This window comes from Arvicanthis niloticus, chromosome 12, assembly GCF_011762505.2.
Source record: "Arvicanthis niloticus isolate mArvNil1 chromosome 12, mArvNil1.pat.X, whole genome shotgun sequence".
In the NCBI taxonomy this organism is placed as follows: Eukaryota; Metazoa; Chordata; class Mammalia; order Rodentia; family Muridae; genus Arvicanthis; species Arvicanthis niloticus.
The window spans coordinates 10547584-10567677 of NC_047669.1; the positions used below are offsets into that span (position 1 = coordinate 10547584).

The following is a 20094-nucleotide window of genomic DNA, read 5'->3' on the forward strand; positions in this document are numbered from 1 at the left end:
TAAATAACCCAAGGAAGATGAAAGTCCTCATTGCTAACTGGGTCAGCATCTTCAGAGACCTTGAACCTGGGCTGAGTCTATGTGGAACCTGACGACTCCAGGGCTTGCTCTGACTGGTGCTGGATTATCACTATAGACAGAAGATCGTAACTTTTGCATCAGTTAGCTTCACATTACTGTAATAAACTATCTGATGCAGGATACTTAGAAAAGAAAGGCCTGTTTTGCTTAAGGTTCTAGAGGCTCAAAGGCATGGCTCTACCTTTGACTCAGTTCTCTGGAGGCAGTGGCTGTTAACGGTAGAACATGTGTGTTAAAGCGACCACAAGTATCTTAAATCAGGAAACATGGAAAGGGGATCTTTCAATCTTTTGAGGGCACAGCCCCGCTGACCAAAGCATCTCTCACTAAGACCTATCTTCTGAACAATGCTACCCTGCTACCTCTTCTGTCTTTCTGTTTTTTACTAACTGAGTAACCTCAATCCAAATCATAAGTCTGGGACAAACAGGCTCCCACATTCTTCAGAGGTTACATTCTGGCAGAAGAGTCTAGAACAGTGGCGCTCAAATGATGTTCATTAGAGCCACATGGACATCTTTAGAAAGCTCCAGTGTTTAGGCCTTACGCCAGCCACTCCAGGGGTGAGCATATGACCAGGGGATTCTACCCAGATCCACTCCACAGAAACTTCTTATTTTGTAAGGGCTAGCACAGGACTAGCAGAAGCAACAGGGGAAGGGCATTGCTGCCTGTTCTGACCTGTTTGTCACTCATCATGTACGCCTTGGGCACCACTTGGACTGTACACACCTTCTCTTTGTCATGACATGCTTTGTCCCCAATTTCTCTGGGGGAACTCCCTTGGAGTCTTTGTAATCTGCCTTGATGTTGAAACAGCCCTGGCTCTTCTTCCTTGTGATCAGAAGCCCATTGCTGGGAATTGAGCTTGTGTTTTTGCATCCAAATGACATTTTCTTGATCTCTTTGGGAAAAAAAGACCAATGCATACCAGATGCAGGAGAGCACTACAAAGGCGCTGTTTGTCTCCTTGTCTCAGGCTCAGAGTAGCCCACGCTTCCTTTCTAGCATGATGCCAGTAGGCAGAGAAAGACCAGAGACCTGGAAAAGCAGCACTCCTTTTGGGGTTTGGTCCATGCTTCATTTCTTCTTTTGCTAATTCTTTCTGAAGTATTCACAGAGGGTGAGATTAGCTAAAGACATCTTCTTTGGGCCTGGCCCTTGGTTCTCAGCACTCCAGATGCCCAAAACTCTCCTTCCAATGGATTTTTTTCTTCAATGAGGAACAATAGGTCTCTTGCCTGATGTTCTGAAGTCATCTTAAATCTCTCTGAGTTCATTCTCTACACTGACACCTCATTTGAAGAATGACCTGACCATATACCTCCTTGGTTCTGAAAGCTTAAATCTTTCTTTCCCCCCAAACTCAAAGCTTCTAGGGCCATTCATAGAACGAGTCCCACAGCCCCGAGTCTCCCCAGATAGTGTAGTGTTCTGTCTTCTGACTTGTCTGTCTTTTCAGACACAGCTTCCCCCAGATATCCAGGGTCCTTACAACTCCTTGTGCCCAAATATGCTGCTCTCCAGTTTCTGGGGTGCTTTCCTTGTCTTAGTTTCTTACTGTAAAAGAGTTCTGTTTAGGAAACACTACAGCAGGAGTACCCTAGCAATGGCATTGCTACTGAGTCACAGTAACATTCTGGATCACAGGCTAGAACACCAAGGGACCTTGTCCTATCTCTGTTTCCTACCAGCTAAGTAAATGAAATCAAAGGCTGAAGCCTGGGAAATAGTGGCTCTCATATTCTTCTGGGAGGGGCATGTCATATGGGCAGGATAACTCAGAATGTCGATTCTCAGACTGAATGGGTGTTAAAATCATCTAGGGATCTTCTAAGAGGCACCAATGCTCAGAACTCACACTAGACCAGAGAAGGACCTGAGAGTTATGAGTTTTAGAATAGAAGGAGTCTGGGAGTTTTAGAATTGTTTTCATTTATAAAGGTTGTGACGATGGTGCAGAGAGTTATGGTGTCTCCCATACTAATCATATCTGTTTCTGACATGCTGTCTATCCTTTAGAGCAGAGGTTTTGCTATAATAAATGAGTCAACACAGATAGATTGGTTATGATCAAATCTATACTTTGTTTGAATCTCCTTAGTGCTTGATTCCCCACCCCTACATTCCAGGATCCCACACCAGACGCAATTGTCTGTGAGGTCTCCTATATTATTGTCTTAAACCAAGTATTTTAAAGTGACAGACCTTTAAGGTAGCGTGATGAATCCAGAGGCCTAAAATCAAGTGCTGCCTGTCCTTACCTGTTCCTGTTTGCTGGGGTCTTGGTGGCAATCCTGGCACTCTCTGAATTGTTCCTGCAGGATTCTGTACCTACTGACATGTTTTCCTCTCTGTGTTTGTGTCTTCTTCTCTTATGAGGATAATAGTTGTTCTGTCTCTAGGATTACCTCTTCTTAATTAACCACATTGGTAATGGTGCTATTTCAAAATAATTCACATGTGGAAGAATTGGAGTTTATAGAGTCAATATCTTGTGAGGGGGTAGGGCACAATACAACCCATTCTAAGCTTCTGTTGGCTGTGATATTTTTAAAATGACATCCCTGATTTTCTTTTGATAACCTAAATTTAGGGGCACATTGGTCAGATACTTTGCAGAATAATCTTCAGCTGCAATTGGTCTGATATGAGTTACAGAGTGTGTGAAGAAGAACAGAGAGATGCAGAGCCCTGTTCAGTCTCTCTATGGATGCTTACTGTTGATATCAACCTTCACTTCCTAACTGCACTATGGAGTAACTACGTTCTCTTCTCATACTGTTCTTTTTTTCCCATGTGAATGGTGAGGTATTGGACCTGATGTCTTGTATATGGTAGGTAAGTGCTCTTCCCCTGAGCTACACCAAGCCCCATATTATGCTTTCTGGGAAAAAAACTATTATATACTGCTCACTCTTAAGGGATGGACAAGTTTCTTCACAGCAGCCTTGTCTACTCTCAACAGTTTATGTGTTCATTAAACAATTTATTTATAAAGTATGTGCCCGTGGTTACTTGTTTTATATTTTGGTTTATTATTCAATACAGCTTTGTTTTGTGGCTCAAATTGTTCCAGCTTTGTCCACTGGGGCTCTTTCAGTTGGGTCTTTGCCATTTGGAGACGTCCCCACCATTGAGGACATTTTTGAACGCTTCCTTACTTTTTGGCACTACAAAGGCACTCCAGGCTTGTCTTGTGTATTTCATGCCCAAGTTCTAGAATCAACTTCAAAGGGGCCTTGTTTACTGGAGGATTATACAATACACTGAGATCTAGGGCTTTGGTTTGTTTGTAGGTGTGCAAGTTTCTGCTTCTAGGCCCAGTCACAATAAGTTTGTGGTGCTTCAGTTGGACCACTGCAAAATGGGGATCAGAGGAGTAATTTCATCTCTGGTTATTGTTGGAGTTTAACTAGAGAATGTACATGTAGGAGTTTCCGTATCAATGAGCTCACTGTATACTAAAAACCACCTATGATTATTTCCAAAACAACTTTTATATGTGGACTAAGTTTATAATTTCTCAATATTTTTCTTCTCTGCTGACTCATGGATTTAATAATCTCAAATGAGAGAAGGGAAGCATTTATTTTTTTTTTCAGTTCAATGAATAGACTGAAGTCAGCCTTTGCTGCTTCAGAGCTTGTCTCTTGATTTAAAGACCCATTCTAGACTGAGATTCACTGTGCCTTTGTTGTGAGCAATCCTGATTTCCTCTCTCCATATCTAGCTTACCTCTTGTTTGAAAAACATCTTAGGGGTGATACGGTTTTTTGTTTGTTTGTTTGATTGATTGATCAATCAAAAAAGTCATGCTTTTGTAGAATAGATTAACTTACAGCAGAAAGAAGGTACATATTCCACAATGTTGATTATACCAGGGTAGACAGACAGACATTGAACATACAAACTAAAAAACAAAAACCCTTTCTAATCTGCATGTGGGTGGTATTTGAGAAATATAATTTATGTGCTGAGACATCAGCTTTATGGTATCCTGATAAATTTGCTGGGACAATGGTGGGGGTTTTTTGTTTGGTTTTAGAAAGAATGAATCAATAAAACCAGAGACATGCTTTTGCATCTACAAGTCAACCTTCCCATCAGTTTTTCTCTTTTCATGGTACACTGATCCTAATCGAATAGAACAAATTTTTGAAACATGTAAACAACTTACCAGACCCATCAGTGCATGAAAAAGTACACAACCCAAGCAGAGCTCTTTGACTCAATGCAGATGTTTATTGGAACGAATGTGTAGTTTCCCATAAGAACAACAACTTCTTTGACTAATGAATGCCAGGCATGATCATCACTGCTAATACCAGTGCTCACAGCATAAAATCACAGCTTCCATTATACAAATTAATTTCTCGGGAGGTAGATTTCCGTTGGCTTGAAGACAGGTCTTTTTATGGGCTGCACATTTTAGAGTTGGTTAGAAACTGGCTGGATTTGAAGGTAGTCAGTTGGTTAGCATTAGGCTATGAACTTAGACAAGGTAGTCTCCATGGTTCCATACTATCCTTCTGTGACTCTAGTTTTAGGTGATCAGGTTTCTTGGACCATACCAGCAACTAGACTTCTGTCTTAGTGTTCTATTGCTGTGAAGAGACACTGACCACACAACTCTCACAAAAGAAGGCATTTGAACGGGGCTGGCTTACAGTTTCAGAGGTTTTGTCCATTTTTATAATGTCAGGTAATGTGGTGGCATGCAGACAGACACGGTGCTGGAGAAGTGACCAAGACTTCTACATCTTGATCCACAGGTGGCAGGAAGAGACAGCCCCTGAGCCTGGCTTGGGCTTTTGAAAACCTTAAAGCCCACTTCCAGTGACACATGTCCTCCACAAGGCCACTCCTACTCCAACACGGTGACATCTCCTAATCCTTTTAAATAGCAATACTTTCTGGTGACCAAGCATTCAAATATATGAGCTGATGGGGACCATTCTTATACAAACCACTGCATCATGTAACAGGTACTTGAAGGACAACGGCTCAAGTTTCATGGGACATTTAGTCATTTTCTAAAGATAAAGATGAAGTCATAGTTTGGAGGATAAATAGGTTAAACTGGGCCCAGCCAGAAGTTGGTAGCTGCATGGGAATCCTGAGGCATTTAAAGTGCCGAGTATTCTGATAAGCATATTTATTTAATCTATTTTAGTTCCTGAGAAGAATTTTGGAGAGAGGCCTGTTTAGATATTGATTCTCATACTTGAATGTTGGTTTCCTGGGAAGATCATTACTATGGGAGGATCTGGTGGTGTCTGAGTGGAGGTGGACTTCTGTTCTGGAAGAGTTTTCTTGACGTCACTTGTGGAAATGCACACTTTCTGAAGGTCATCTCCCTCTAGGCTGGTTCTTGGCATTGCCCTCCCTCAATTACATACAACAACATAGGGCTTTCTTCTGTCTCCATGCCTCTCTAAAATAGACTTGTTAGGGGTCATCCCGCTATGAAAGTTACAAGTGTGTTACAGTTTCACCAGGAGCGTCTGGAAGCCGCGGCCCATATACTCCTCACTGCAGAAGACTACAGCAGCAGTCAGCATGGCCTGGAGCAGCAGACTGTTCAGGAAGTGTTGGCAATGGGTAGGCTCATTGCCTCGAAGCAGTTTCCAAGCTACATCAAAATTCTTCCTCAGGAACTAAAATAGAGCAGCAACTTGCTTGAGAAGTATCTGATTCTTGGGCCCGAGCCATCTCTTTGCATACTACAGAGTCAAGTGGATAGGAATAGAGTGCCCTGCTCAGAGGGGTAGAGGGGCGAACTGTAGTCCCTGAGTGTGCAGCCTTGGGCTTAGCGCCCACAAGTCCCTATTCCCCATTGTCTTCCTCACTTACCAGAGATTCTTCTGGACTCTACCAGCTGCAATGCGGGTCAAGGGTCCAAGTCTTCTATGAGGAACAATTCTCATACACAGAAACTCAGGGCTGGGCCTCAGTTTGTTTGAAAATCTTGTCTTGGATGAGGTCTCTAGAAGCTTCTTCAAAGACAAGGGTTCTCAGGTGGGTGAGACAAAAGAGCAGGAATCAGAGAAATGGGCAGCCTAAACTCAGCTAGGATGTGGAGAAGGAGAGGGAGGGAGGGAGGGAGGGAGGGAGACAGAGAAGGAGAAGAAGAGAAGAGGAGAGGAGGGGAGGGGAGGGGAAGGGAGGGGAGGGGAGGGGAGAGAAAGAGAAGAGAAGAGGAGAGGAGAGGAGAGGAGAGGAGAGGAGAGGAGAGGAGAGGAGAGGAGAGGAGAGGAGAGGAGAGGAGAGGAGAGGAGAGGAGGAGAGGAGAGGAGAGGAGAGGAAGAGCAAGTGTCCAAGGCTGAGCCGCCCAGGTCCTGCCTTGTGCAGCTCATACTTACAGGCGAGGAGGATGGGGCTCAGGAGAGGCAGTCTGCTTAGAGCAAGGGGAAGATCCTGGGCTGCACTGGGTCTTGGTTATGCTCTTTGGGACTTGAGTATGGCAGGTCACTGTGGGTATTTCAGGGTCAGCAGGAGAATTTTGTCTTTTGGACCTAACAAACATTTTCCTTTTGGATGACTTTGAATTTAACTCATCATAGGGGACGAGGCTCCATTGGAGTCTTGAATGTCAGTGTTTACAGACATCTCCAAAACAAGAAGAAAAGACTTGTAGTGAGGGTCCGATGAGACACAGGACCATGTGATTTCACAACCCTCCATTTCCTCCCAACCCTTGCTTCCCTTAGCCTCTCTCATCATTTGGTACTGAGCTCAAGTGCCAAATGATGTTGCTGGGAATGTGACTGGGGTCATGCCACAGGACTAAGAACTTTATTTCTTTTACATGTTTATGGGGGCTGGGGCTGGGCTTGGGAGGATGGTATTTGGTGAAGACGCTTAGACTTCAGGGGGCAGATTAAAGCAATGGCTGAGGGTGAGTGGAGGGGTGGCATTAGTCACCCCTAGGACCCTACCAAGAGTTTATAAGGGACCTCTACCTGCCTTGTGGGCACAGATGTTTTTTTTGCCAGTCACATTTTTAGAAAACATAGTTTAGGTCAAACAACAGGTAAGTACTATGTATATATTAACTTTCTCTTCAACATGCTTTTGTGAGGTAGGTAAGGTCTGGCACTTGCTTCTCATGGTTGAAGAACAGGCTCAAAGAGTCAGTCAGCTGTCCGTCATTACGAAAATTGTAAGTGATGGAGCCTGGATCCGGCCTGCTCTGACCAGCTCTGGTATTCTGCCTCTATAAAGAGCAGGGAAGTGGGACTCAACAAACCCCAGTATCACCCAGGAATGAGCAGTGAAGACCGAGGACTGGGGAGGAAAGTTTGCTTGCATTTTCTGATCTTCTGTTGGTGACTGACTGTAGAGCAGTTGTTGGGTTGGGATTTGAACTCAGTTTCTCACCCCAGTAACCCTCTGGATCCAATCCTTGTTGGGATAGATGTAAGAATAAACTCCATAGCGATCCTTTTTTCCGCAATCTTCACCCCAGGACACCACGCCCACCAGGTACCATTGATCTCTCTCTGCATCTTTGGTCACCATAGGGCCCCCAGAGTCACCAGCACAGGCATCTTTCCCCCCTAGATGAAAGGGAGATACAGATAAAATACAAAGAGCCCTTTCCCAGTGCAAACCTGTGTCTGACTTGTCATTCAGACAAACAGCCACTGGAGGGTGCAGCAGACCATTGGATCCAAACTCAGCTCTGTAGATCAGGCAAGATATTCCAAAAAGTGCTGGTCCAGGAAGAAGTGGCAAAAGTTCTGTATTTCCCCAACCTCTTCTCTCCCCCTTCACTCTCCTTCTCCCTCCCCTTCCCTTTCCTCCTCCCTCTTCCTCCCCACTTCTTTTCTCCCACTCCTACTCCTGCTGTCTGTGTCCACCCCAGGTTCACCATGTGTGAATGGCTGTGCGGTTCTTGTCTTACCTTCCTTTTCTCCTGCACAGATCATGTCCTTGGTCACTTTCTTCCTCAATGGGATATAGGCCTCCTGGCAGGTGTCATGGTTTACAATTGGGATTTCAATCTGGAACACAAAGCTGTGGTTGGCCCTCACACCTGGCTGTTCCGACAGCCCCGAGTGGGCCTCCTGCTACCTCACACTTGGTTTCAGGAACTGCTGTATGGTACAGGTGAAGGCATGGCTGAGTGGAGAACTGGAGAGTCATCTTCTGTTACAGTCTCAGCTACAGCCTTGCGTTAGAAGGTTTGCCTGAATAAAATTCATTTATCTTATCTGTAATATGGAGCTAATACTTGCCTGGCATATACCAACTTCAAACATGACAACGGATAGAAAATTCATGTCAGTTCCTATGTGTTTCCTCCATCTCTGCTCTGGAACCTGGTGCATGTGACTTTAAAAAAAGAGAGATCTTTCTTAGACCACTGAGACTCCCATAATTTATCTTAAAGATGGGCCTTGCGGTTTTTTTTTTTTTTTTTTTGACAAACTAATTACCTAATCACAAGCGGTTTCTCAAAGGAAATGAACAATCAAGGGCTTTGACAGTGTATAGGTGTTAAGTACTGTACTAGGTATTTTTGAAAATTAACAATGTTATTTTGTTTTTAACACATATGTGGTTTTGCCTGCATGTATGCTTGCGTGTCACACGCATACTGGGTACCTTTGGAGGACAAAAGAGGACATTAGATTCTCTGGAACTGGATTTATAGACAGCTGTGAGCCAACAGGTGGATATTGAGAATTGAACCTGGGTCCTCTGCATGAGTAAGCAGTGTTTTTCACAGCTGTTTCATCTGCCCATCCCCCAAGTACTTTGACAGCCTATCACACTTGCTCTGTAGCCAAGTCTCATTTATTACTTTCCCTCACTACAAGAACTGAATGGAACATGTATCCTAAGCACATACCCTCTGTGTGCTCTTGTTACAAGGGAACTATAGTCCATGAAGATTCTTCTTGGGCTGGCCTTCCTAGGAAAATGGGGACAGGAAGCCATGTCATGAGAACATGATGTCCTTTGGGATCATCCTTTGGGAATCCGTCTTGAACCTTCAAGATGATGTCAGATCTCCCTTGTATATCTCAGAGCAACTTGCACCTCTTCATCACCTTCATCTTAACATAACTACTTCTGTCTGTCCCATGTGACTTGCAAACACAAGGAGCCCAGTAGCTTGGTCACTCCCTTTGCCCTCTCTTTTCCCTGGCAAACCTTGTAGCTAGTCACAGGAGATAGCGAGTAACCACTTGGGAGCTCATGGGTGAAGCATGAAGACTGCTACATGTTCAAAATTTTAAACTGTGTTGAAAATAATGTATGTTCAAGGATTTAAATATGGTGAAGGTTTTAGAACCCAAGCCCGTAATAGAACCCAGGAATGTCAGAGCCAGGCAGTTATTAGAGAAAATTTAGTAAGTTTGATGATATCTCTAATCCCTTTCACCAAGAAGGGTAAAAAGACTCTTTCATGGGCTAAGGAAGTTACTAGGGCCTCAGATTTGGAGCCATGGCTCCTTAGGCCAAGTTCGGAATTCATTTCTGAAATTGTAGGGGTATGGCTTTTAAGTGCAGTGGTCAAATTCACTTCTGCAAGGACTATGCTTTTTGGAGCCTGGCCTGTTCTTGCTAATTTGGTATGCAATCTTCATGGTGTACAGATGAATCATGAGCCTGCTGGGTACCCACAATTGCTGTGTTCTGGGAGTATTTCTGTATTCTGAGGTTTTTACAAGCTGCCAGACACATAAAGTGGTATTTAGAGACCGGAGCCCATGACCAGCTAAACAAACATATCAAACTTTCTGGGACTTTGAGTCCCACTACATTTTGGAGTTGAGTCCGGCCCGTGTCTTTTATTGTCTCCTTCCTCCAAGCCTCCAGATCCCAGAGCAGGCAGTATACAGCAGGAGGCCCTATGCATGGCCAGGGAATGACTGCTTGTAGGATATAAATTAAACCCCACCTCCATCAGGTTCTCTGGAAACCTCTGTAAGAACTGCTTCCCCCAGCCGCTGACGATGACCATGGTTCCTGGAAGAGACAGTGTGAGGAGAGAGGCTGAGGTGAGTGTGCTGAAGATTGCCCTGCAAACTGCATTACCCTCTGCTGGAGGAGAAAGGGCTGAATCAGCTACCTCAGAGAAAGGCAGCAGGCAAGAAGGAAGAGTATGGGAGAGCTGATGAGGAGGGCATGTATGTGGAGGGCATTTGCTCCTGTGATAAGTTACCTGGTTTCTTTGTTGATCTATGTCACCCGGGAAGCTGGAAAGGCACGGAGGCCTTGTGAGAGCTGTAATTTTACCCACCCTGCTCCCTGTGGCATCCTCATGTCTACAGTAGAGTTCAGGTGTAGGACAGAGGTGCCTGGTCAGCAACTATGAATAAGCAAGAAGCCCAGCATAGTCAGCAGCAGGGCAGGCTACATTTCCTGCCCTTGCCTCGCTTAAAGCCTCAGACTCCACATCCGTGACACTAAGAGGCTGGACTTGGTAATCCCTAAAACTAGCCATGACATCCTATAAGTTTATAAAATCACAGATGTGGGGACAATGTGGAACCGGGCTAAGGGTAGAGAAAGTCATTGCATTCTTATTTAATAAGGAGCCTTGGATATGGAAAACAGTACTACATTTAAGTTCTGAGACCTCAACACTATTTCCACATCTGCTCCTAAGACATGCTGTGCCTCAGCCTTTCTCCCTGCTTTCCTCCCTCCCTCCCTCCCTCCCTCCCTCTCCCTTCTCTCTCTCTCTCTCTTTCCCCTTTGCATTTTTAGTTCTTTTTATAATTTTTTACAATGTATTTTGATCATATTTATCTCTCCCCTAACTTCTCACAGGTCTATCTACTTTCGTCCTTGCCCACTCAACTCTGTGACTTCTCTTTTCTTTGATTCTTTTCCCCTCCCTTTTCTCCTTTCCTTTTCCTTCCTCCCTTTTTTCTTTCTTTCCTTCCTTTCTTAAACCCGACAAATCCATTCTGTTTCGTCTATGTTCCTCTTGAGTATGTGACCTTACACTGGAGTGTGGTTGACCCTCCAGAGGCCACACCCCGAAATTAAACTGACTCTCCCTTTCGCAAAAGCTATCAATTGCCAATATCTCCTCAGTTAGGGGAGAGTCTTTGTGACTACCTCCCCTCCCTATGATGGGATTTTGTCTGGCTTGAGGTCTTATGTATGCTATCACAACTGCTGTGATGTCATGTGTGCAGCTGCCCTGTAGGTCCAGAAGACAGCTTCCTTGTAGACATCTATCACTTCTGACTTGATGTCTCATTTAGGCCGGAGCATTCTGCAACCTCTTATTCTCTGCAACTTGACCAGTTGTGGGTCTTTGGGTTAATCTCTGTTTTCTGAAGAAAGAAGTTTTTCTAGCTCAAGCTGAGAGGTGCAGTAATCTATGAGCATAGGGGTAAGCCATGCCAAAAATGTTCTACAAGGCTTCCAGGGAGTGTAAATAAAGTAGTGAGTGCCAGGAGCTGGTACATGTAAAGTACACAGTGCCTGGTTAATCAGAGCCAGCTTTACCTACACATTTCCTGCCAGCTCACTTCTCTTAAACACTTCTCAGATTCCAGCTGAGTGTGTGTGTGTGTGTGTGTGTGATCTTTAAGCCTCAGGAAATGAGTGAGGATATGACACACTGAATTCCAAGGAAAAGGCGGCCAGCTGGCCTGGATTGGCCGCCCGCTCTCTGTGAGACATGTTCTGTTTATGGGATTTCATTTTAATAACACAGGCAGCCTTCTGGGGTTTTGTGTCCAGTTTAGAGGTGAAGGACTTAGGCTTATTGAGGCTGGTGGCATCCTCAAGATGACTCACCAGGAAAGCCAGGACTGTGATTGAAACTGTGCTGGTGATCAACTACTGTCCCTTAGCTGCAGCTTATCCTGCTACCGTTTATTGGTTGTGTAGTACTGGGGATTGAAGCTTGAGCCCAGAGCATACAAGGCAAGCATGCTACTGTTGTCAGCCTGCGCCACACCCCAGCCATCCTTCTCTCTGTGTGCTACTTCATCATGCTGGGGGTGACAGTGTAGAATGGCAGATTTTCTTGACTAACGGAATTTTGAGAAAAGGGAGACACTTTCTACTCTTCTATGCTTCTTAACTCCAGCCTTCTACTTACCCTCCCCCCAGGCTACCTGCAATAGTTTCTTCCTGCAGGCACATCTTTCCGTTTTCAGAATTTCCCCTTTACTTACTTAGCTCACCAATACTTGATGTTAACTCCTCTAGTATAACCATTAGGCTGGGTTTGTGTTCCTATACAGAAAGCATGCATGCTTGTTTACCCTGTGCCTAATACAACTTGAATCACCATGGAATTAGTTCCACTGTTGTTGTGGTAGGAAAAACAATGGGAAATGACACACACTCTCTGAGATGAGGTGTCCTACTTCAACCTCAGCAACTCTGGAGAAGAACACCATGTTGTTGCCACAGCTGTAGTACAGGAAGCTGTCAGGGGAGAGACACTGTGCTGGCTAGTCTTTATGTCAACCCGATATAAGCTAGACTTACCAGAGGGGAGGGAATCTCGGTTGAGAAACATCCTCTAGCCCTTTCCTCCAGCTGAGCAAGATGCCCAAAGGAAAGAAGGCCAAGGGGAAGAAGGAGGCCTGGGCCCCCGCTGTCATCAAAAAACAGGAGGCTAAAAACATGGTCAATCCTTCGCTTGAGAAAAGGGCCAAGAACTTCGGCGGTGGGCAGGACATGCATCCCAAAAGAGATCTAACACACTTCGTCAAATGGCCCTGCTACCTCAGGCTGCAGCAGCAAAGAACCATTCTCTATAAGTGGCTCAAAGTCCCTCCTGTCATTAACCAGGTCACCCAGGCCCTGGACAGGCAAACAGCTACTCCGCTGCTTAAGCTTGCCCACAAGTACAGGCCAGAGACAAAGCAAGAGAAGAAGCAAAGGCTACTGGCCCGTGCTGAGAAGAAGGCTGCTGGCAAAGGAGATGTCCCAACTAAGAGACCACCTGTCCTCCGAGCAGGGGTCAATACAGTCACCACCTTGGTGGAGAACAAGAAGGCTCAGCTGATGGTGATTGTCCATGATGCAGACCCCATTGAGCTGGTGGTTTTCCTGCCTGCCCTGTGTCAAAGATGGGGGTGCCCTACTGCATCATCAAGGGAAAGGCCAGGCTGGGGCGCCTGGTCACAGGAAGATATGCACCACTGTTGCCTTCACACAGTTTAGACAAGACAAGGGTGCTCTGGCTAAGCTGGTGGAAGCCATTAGGACCAATTATAAGACAGATATGACGAGATCCGCCGCCACTGGGGAGACAACGTCCTGGGTCCTAAGTCTGTGGCTTGCATTGCTAAGCTGGAAAACGCAAAGGCTAAAGAACTCGCCACTAAACTGGGTTAAAAAATGTATACTAAGTTTTCTGTACATAAATATAATTACAAAATTATCTTTCAAAAAAAAAAGAGAAAGAAATATCCTCTATAAGACTGAGCTATAGGCAAATCTTTAGGGTGTTTTCTTAATTAGTGATTGAGGGGGGAAGGCCCAGCCCACTTGTGGGTGGTGTCATCCCTGCCTTGGTCCTGGGGTCTATAAGAAAGCAGACTGAGCAAGCCACGGGGAGCAAGCCAGTAAGCAGTACTCCTCTGGGCCTCTACATTGGCTCCTGCCTCCAGGTTCCTGCCCTGCTAGAGTTCCTGTCCTGACTTCCTTCAGTGAAGACCAGTGATATGGAAGTGCAAGCCAAATAAACCCTCTCCTCCCCAGGCTGCTTTTGGTCATGGTGTTTTAACACAGCAATAGTAACCCTGACTAAGACAGGTACCTTCAGTGGAAGGGTGCTCCGGCAGACAGACAGGCATCACAAGGTCGTTCAGCCTTGGGCTCTCTGACAGTTCAACCAGACCCAGGTCATTCTCAAATGTGCTGGGGTCGTACAGTGGGTGGAGCATGATGCGCTTTACACGGAGATGCTGTTCATCTTCATCTGAGCGGCGTCTCCAGTGCTTTCCTGGGCCACGGAAGGTGTGTGAGGCAGGAGTGCAATGGATGCTTGCTCCCCGTCAGCCCCAGCTCCATCTAGTACCTGGTCCAGCCTTAAGTCCTTCTTTCTGTTACCACTCTCTCAGCCATCCTGTCCTGCCTTCCATACCCCTCATATGCTGATGGTCCCACCTCTGATGTTATTGTCAACCAGAGTGTCTAGTTGATAATAATCACTCTTTTTTGTCTGGGTCATACGTTGCCTGTTTAATGAAGCCTCTCGAGTACTTCAGTTACAGGCTTTCCCTATGTGATAACCCAGGTTAAGAAAGAGAGCTACTGTATATTCTCTCTGACATGTATATCTCACACTTATAACCCTGGTCCTAGGGGACTATTACATATGCATGTGTAGATAAGAAAATATATGAGCAAAGACCAAGAAACTAGAATGGGACCCACGTGGTCAGAAAAAAGTCTCTAAGGGGGTTGGGGTAGGAGAGGCAATAGAGCAAAGTGGAATAGAGGAATGTTGGGAGTAAAAAAGCATGGCAGGGAGATAGAAGGGCGAGAACTAACCAAAATTATATATGTATATATATGTGTATACATATATATACATATATATATATATGTATTGCTTTGTAAACTAATTTTAAGATAGAATAATAAATAAATAAAAATATTGAAAATACCTCTGAGCTATTTATTCATGATGCTAAAGATCTTTTAAAAAATAAAGATTTTTTAAATTTTAGTGTGTGTGTGTGTGTGTGTGTGTACATGTGTGATATTCACCTGCACATGAGTACCTGTGGAGGTCAGAAGAGGGTGTTAGGTGTTCTGAAGCTGGGATGATGGGAGTCATGAGCTGCTGATATGGAAAAAGAACTCTGGTACCCTGCAAGGGCAGGTGCTGAGCCATCTTTCTGGTCCTCTGAGACTAATGTGTAGTGCAAGTTAGGTCACAAAAGGAAAAAATTTTAAATTCCAAAAACAAAGTTTTAATTACTAAAGATCTTGATGTACATTAAAAAAGATATTTTCCTGTTGGAGATTGGTTCTAATGCTTTGTCGTAGTTCAGCAACCAGAATCACATGGGAATCTGTTCAGACACTAAATGACGCCTGCCCCCAGTTGGCTCTGATTGGGAAATAAAGTTGCCAACAGCCAATGGCTGGGCAGGATGAAAGAGGCAGGACTTTCAGATTTCAAGGGCAAGGAACAGAGAGAGGAGAGAGGAGAATCTCCACAACTTGGAGGGAGAGGAATCAGATTTAAAAGCTGCAGGAAAGAAGGCCACCAGCCATGCAAGAACTTGGGAAAGGGGCCAAAAGAGCCACTCCCCCAATTGGGTCTGGGGTAGCAGACATGAAATGTTAATTTAGCAAATTGACTCAGGAAAGTTGGATGGGAGAATGCGTGCTAGCAGTGGGGAGGATTAAAAATGCCCAGTCATTGAGCTAGTCAAGGCATATCAAATAGCTGGTGTGTGTGCGTGTGCATGTGTGTGTGTGTGTCTGTCTGTCTGTCTCCTTCACTAATCCAGAGAGCTCTTGAGTGGGTGTAGTGCGTGTGCGCAACAGGCTGGGAGCAAAAGTGGTTTACCTAATTCACCTCTACAAACTCTCAAGGCTCAAAAAATCCCTGCTTCCCTTTTGCAAAAGACTCCGCTCTCTTTATAAAGTTTACAGGCTGCTGCTATGTGTAGCATTAGTTCTTAATTGGATCCTGGCAGAACATTAAACTGAATTGAGCCATCAGGTGGTCTTTATTTCATAAAGGAGTGTCTTGGAAATTGTAGCAGTGGGACTCTGTTCCGAGAACTACAGCTGGCTTTAGAAGCCTTGCCCCGGACTTACCCATGATGATTTTGAAGTCAGAAGGACTGAGCAAGTGTGAGCTGTGTAGTGTTGGCTCTTCTGGATCAAGTGGATAGTGGAGGCAGTGAGCAGCTGTCAAAACCCAGTCAGAACCTGAAGAATAGAGCACACACATGCTATGGCCTGCACGGTCCCATCCTGCTTCCCATGGACTCAGGCTAAGGTCCTCACTGCTACTCAAGAGTGCTGTCTAAGACCCTGCAAATGTCGAAACTCACCTCCATTGTGGTCATGGCCCCAAGCCAGACACTCACATGATCCTTACTTGAAGATGAATGGTTGACTCTGTGATTCTAACTCCACATTTCAATCTGGGCTAGGACTAGACATTTTAAAGAAGTTTTCTGGGCTTTCTTAAGGCCCATGGCATGAATGAGTATCAGCTAGCCATAAGTGGGTTCTCAAAAATCTGGTGAGGGCAGTTTGCAACTGTGCCTGGGAGGAGATCATGTGCTCCAGTCCCCCACCCTATCCACACCCAGAGACAGCTTGAGCCCCAGGAGTTCTAACACCACCAGGCTCACGGGTGAGTCCCACACTCCACACTCCCCTGCCCCAATCCGTGGCCTAACTGGGACTTCTCCCACCCACCCAAGCGCCCAGAGGACACAGGACTTCCTGCCCTGCTGGAGACACATCTTCCTTCTGGTCTGCAACTTCACCCAGGATCAGATCATTTACTCCAGCACCCACTACTCTGCCCACACCCAGAGTCAGCTTGACTCCTAGAGGTCTGGCACAGCCAGGCTCACAGATTAGGTACTACAGACCCCTCCCACACTCAGAGACAGCCTGACCCAAGAAGGGCCAACATAACCAGGCTCATAGGAGAGACAGGCTCCAGTCAGAGACAGCAAGGCCAGTTAACACCAGAGATAACCAGTTGGCTAGAGGCAATAGTAAGAACATAAGCAACAGAAACCAATGCCACTTGGCAGCATCAGAACCCAGCTCTCCTACCACAGCAAGCCCTGGGTACCCTAAAATACCTGAAAAGCAAGATTCTGATCTAAAATTCCATCTCATGACGATGATAGAGGACTTTAAGAAGGACATAATTAACTCTCTTAAAGAAATAAAGAAGAATACAGGTAAACAGGTAGAAGCCCTTAAAGAGGAAACACATAATTCCCTTAAAGAAATACAGGAAAACACAATCAAACAGGTAAAGGGATTGAACAAAACCATCCAGGATCTAAAAATGGAAATAGAAACAATAAAGAAATCACAAAGGAAGAGAACCCTGGAGATGGAAAACTTAAGAAAGAGATCAGGAGTCACAGATGCAAGCATCACTAACAGAATACAAGAGATAGAAAAGAGAATCTCAGGCTTAGGAAATACAATAGAAGATATTGACACAACAGTCAAAGAAAATACAAAGCACAAAAATCTTCTAACCTAAAACATACAGGAAATTCAGGACACAATGAAAAGACGAAATCTAACAAAAATTGGTATAGAAGAGAGTGAAGTTCAAAGAGCCAGTAGACATCTTCAAGAAAATCATAGAAGAAAACTTCCCTAACCTAAAGAAAGAGAGGCCCATAGAGAAGAAGAAACGTACAAGAAGCCTACAGAATGCCAAATAGCTTGGATTAGAAAAGAAATTCTTCCTGTCACATAATAATCAAAACACCAAATGCACAGAACAAAGAAAGAATATTAAAAGCAGTAAGGGGAAAAGGTCAAGTAATATATAAAGGCAAACCGATCAGAATTACACCAGACTCCTCAACAGAGACTCTAAAAACAAGAAGATCCTGGGTAGAGAGAACACAAGATGCCAGCCCAGGCTACTATACCCAGCAAAACTCTCAATTACCATAGATGGGGAAACCAAGATATTCCATGACAAAAACAAATTTACACAATATCTTTCCATAAATCCAGACCTACAAAGAATAATAGATAGAAAACTCCAACAAGAGGAGGGAAACTACACCCAAGAAAAACCAAGAAATTAATTTTCTCACAACAAACTCAAAAGAAGAGAACTACACAAACATAATTCCACCTCTAACAACAAAGATAACAGGAAGTAACAATCATTGATCTTTAATACCTCTCAACATTAATGGACTCAATTCCCCATTAAAAAGACACAGGCTAACAGACTGGATACATAAACAGGATCCAGCATTTTGCTGCATACAGAAAACACACCTCAGTGACAAAGACAGACAGTACCTCAGAGTAGAAGGATGGAAAAAAAAATTCCAAGCAAATGGTCCCAAGAAACAAGTTGGAGTAGCCATTTTAATATCAAATAAAATAGACTTTCAACCAAAATTTATCAAAAAAGATGGGGAAGGACACATCATACTCATCAAAGGAAAAATCCACCAAAATGATCTCTCAATTCTGAACATCTCCAATTGCAAGGACACCCACATATGTCAAAGAAATGTTACTAAAGCTCAAAACATGCACTGAACCTCACGCAATAACAGTGGGCAACTTCAGCACCCCACACTCACCAATAGATCACAGAAAGAGAAACTCAATAGAGACACAGTGAAACTAACAGAAGTTATGAACCAAATGGATTTAACAGATATCTTCAGAACATTTTACGCTAAAACAAAAAAATATATATATATATATAACTTCTTCTCAGCACCTCATGAAATCTCCAAAATCAATCATATAATTAGACACAAAACAAGCCTCAACAGGCTCCCAAGACCCAACAAGGATGACATTAGCTGAAATACCCTATGGTGGGGAGATAGAATCTGGAGAGATCACCTTCAGTAGATAGACATGGCACTCAGTTGAGGATGGGGCCACCTCCCCATCTCAAAATTTTCAACCCAGAATTGTTCCTGTCTAAAGGAAATGAAGGGACAAAAATATTGAGCATAGATTGAAGGAAAGGCCATCTAGAGACTGTCCCACCTTGTATCCATTCCATCTGCAGACATCAAATCCTGACACTATTACTGATGGCCAGGATGTGCTTGCAGACAGAAGTCTAGTATGGCTGTCCTGTGAGAGGCTCTACAAGCAGATGACTAAGACAGTTTATAGCCAACCATCGGACTGAGCCTCCCTAATGAAAGAGTTAGGGGAAAGACTGAAGGAGCTGAAGGGAATTGCAACCCCATATAAAGAACAACAATATCAACTAACTGGATGCCCCAGAGCTCTCAGGGACTAAACCACCCACCAACCAAAGAGTACACACGAATGGGTCAATGACTCCAGCTACATATGTAGCAGAGGACTGCCTTGTCAGACATCAGTGGGAGGGGAGGCCTTTCGTCCTGTGGAGGCTTGTTGCCCCAGCATAGGGGGATGCTAGAGGAGTGAGGTGGGAGTGGGTGGGTGGGGAAGCACTCTCTTAGAGGCAAATGAGAGGGGAGTTGGAATGGGGGCTTTGTAGAGGGGAGCCCAGGAAGGAGGACAACATTTAAAATGTAAATAAATAAAATAACCAATTAATAATAATAAAAATCCAGTGAGGACTGCCTTTGTCCCTGGCTTTCCTTGTTTGGGTGTGGCTCTGATGTCAGTATTAGCAGCACCTGGAGGTTCCCGAGAAATGAGGAAAGTAGTTCCTGTACACACGAGAACCTGGCAAGTACTGAGGACTATAGTTAGCAGCCGGCTAGGTGACTGGTATTGGAATTACCTGGGGAATTAGGAAAGCTATCAGCATTGTGACCTGCATCCAGGCCATTGGACCTAGAGGGTTAGGCCCAGCAGAGCCATATGAAAGGATCCTCTGGTAATTTGACTGCAGTCAGGGCTGAGGACCACTGTTCAGAGCTTGTCAGGCTTTGTCATTACAACCACAGGCCTTCTGAACAGTGGTGTGGCTGGAGTGACAGTGATTAGTGTCCTAGTATATTTCTTGCCATTTTGCCCTGGATGAATACGTTCTTAATGTTTGTCTAATGCAGAGTCAAGCTTTTAGCCTTCCTTCAATGGACCTAACAGCAATAGCTGAGGCCTGGACACATCTAGTTTGAGCAAAGCAACAACAACAACAGCAACAACAGCAACAACAACAACAAACATTGTACACAGGGCTGGGCTGGGCTGGGGAGGAAGGATCAGGTGTCTAGGTTACAGTTCAGAGTCGAAGGCAGAAGGTTGTTTCCGGAGCAGCTCCCAGAATCTACTTGTCCCTCTCAGAAGGAGCCACATGTTTTGGTTCCTGATTCTGGACAAATCTCAGCCCAGAAGGTTCTTTTCCCCAGACACATC

The 20094-nt window shown here is 44.6% G+C and overlaps 1 protein-coding gene across 1 annotated transcript in view; it reads right to left on the minus strand.

The window, feature by feature from the left end:
* Positions 1-4304: 4304 nt before the first annotated feature.
* The window catches only part of Masp1 (MBL associated serine protease 1), a 69975-nt gene continuing 54185 nt past the window's right edge, over positions 4305-20094 (minus strand). Inside the window, exons 12-16 of the mRNA XM_034515396.2 lie at positions 15859-15972; positions 13838-14023; positions 9998-10065; positions 7991-8090; positions 4305-7643 (exon numbers count right to left, since the gene is read on the minus strand). Coding sequence (XP_034371287.1) covers positions 7453-7643; positions 7991-8090; positions 9998-10065; positions 13838-14023; positions 15859-15972 — 659 coding nt within the window. The 3' untranslated portion in view covers positions 4305-7452. The remainder of the gene's footprint in view (positions 7644-7990; positions 8091-9997; positions 10066-13837; positions 14024-15858; positions 15973-20094) is intronic.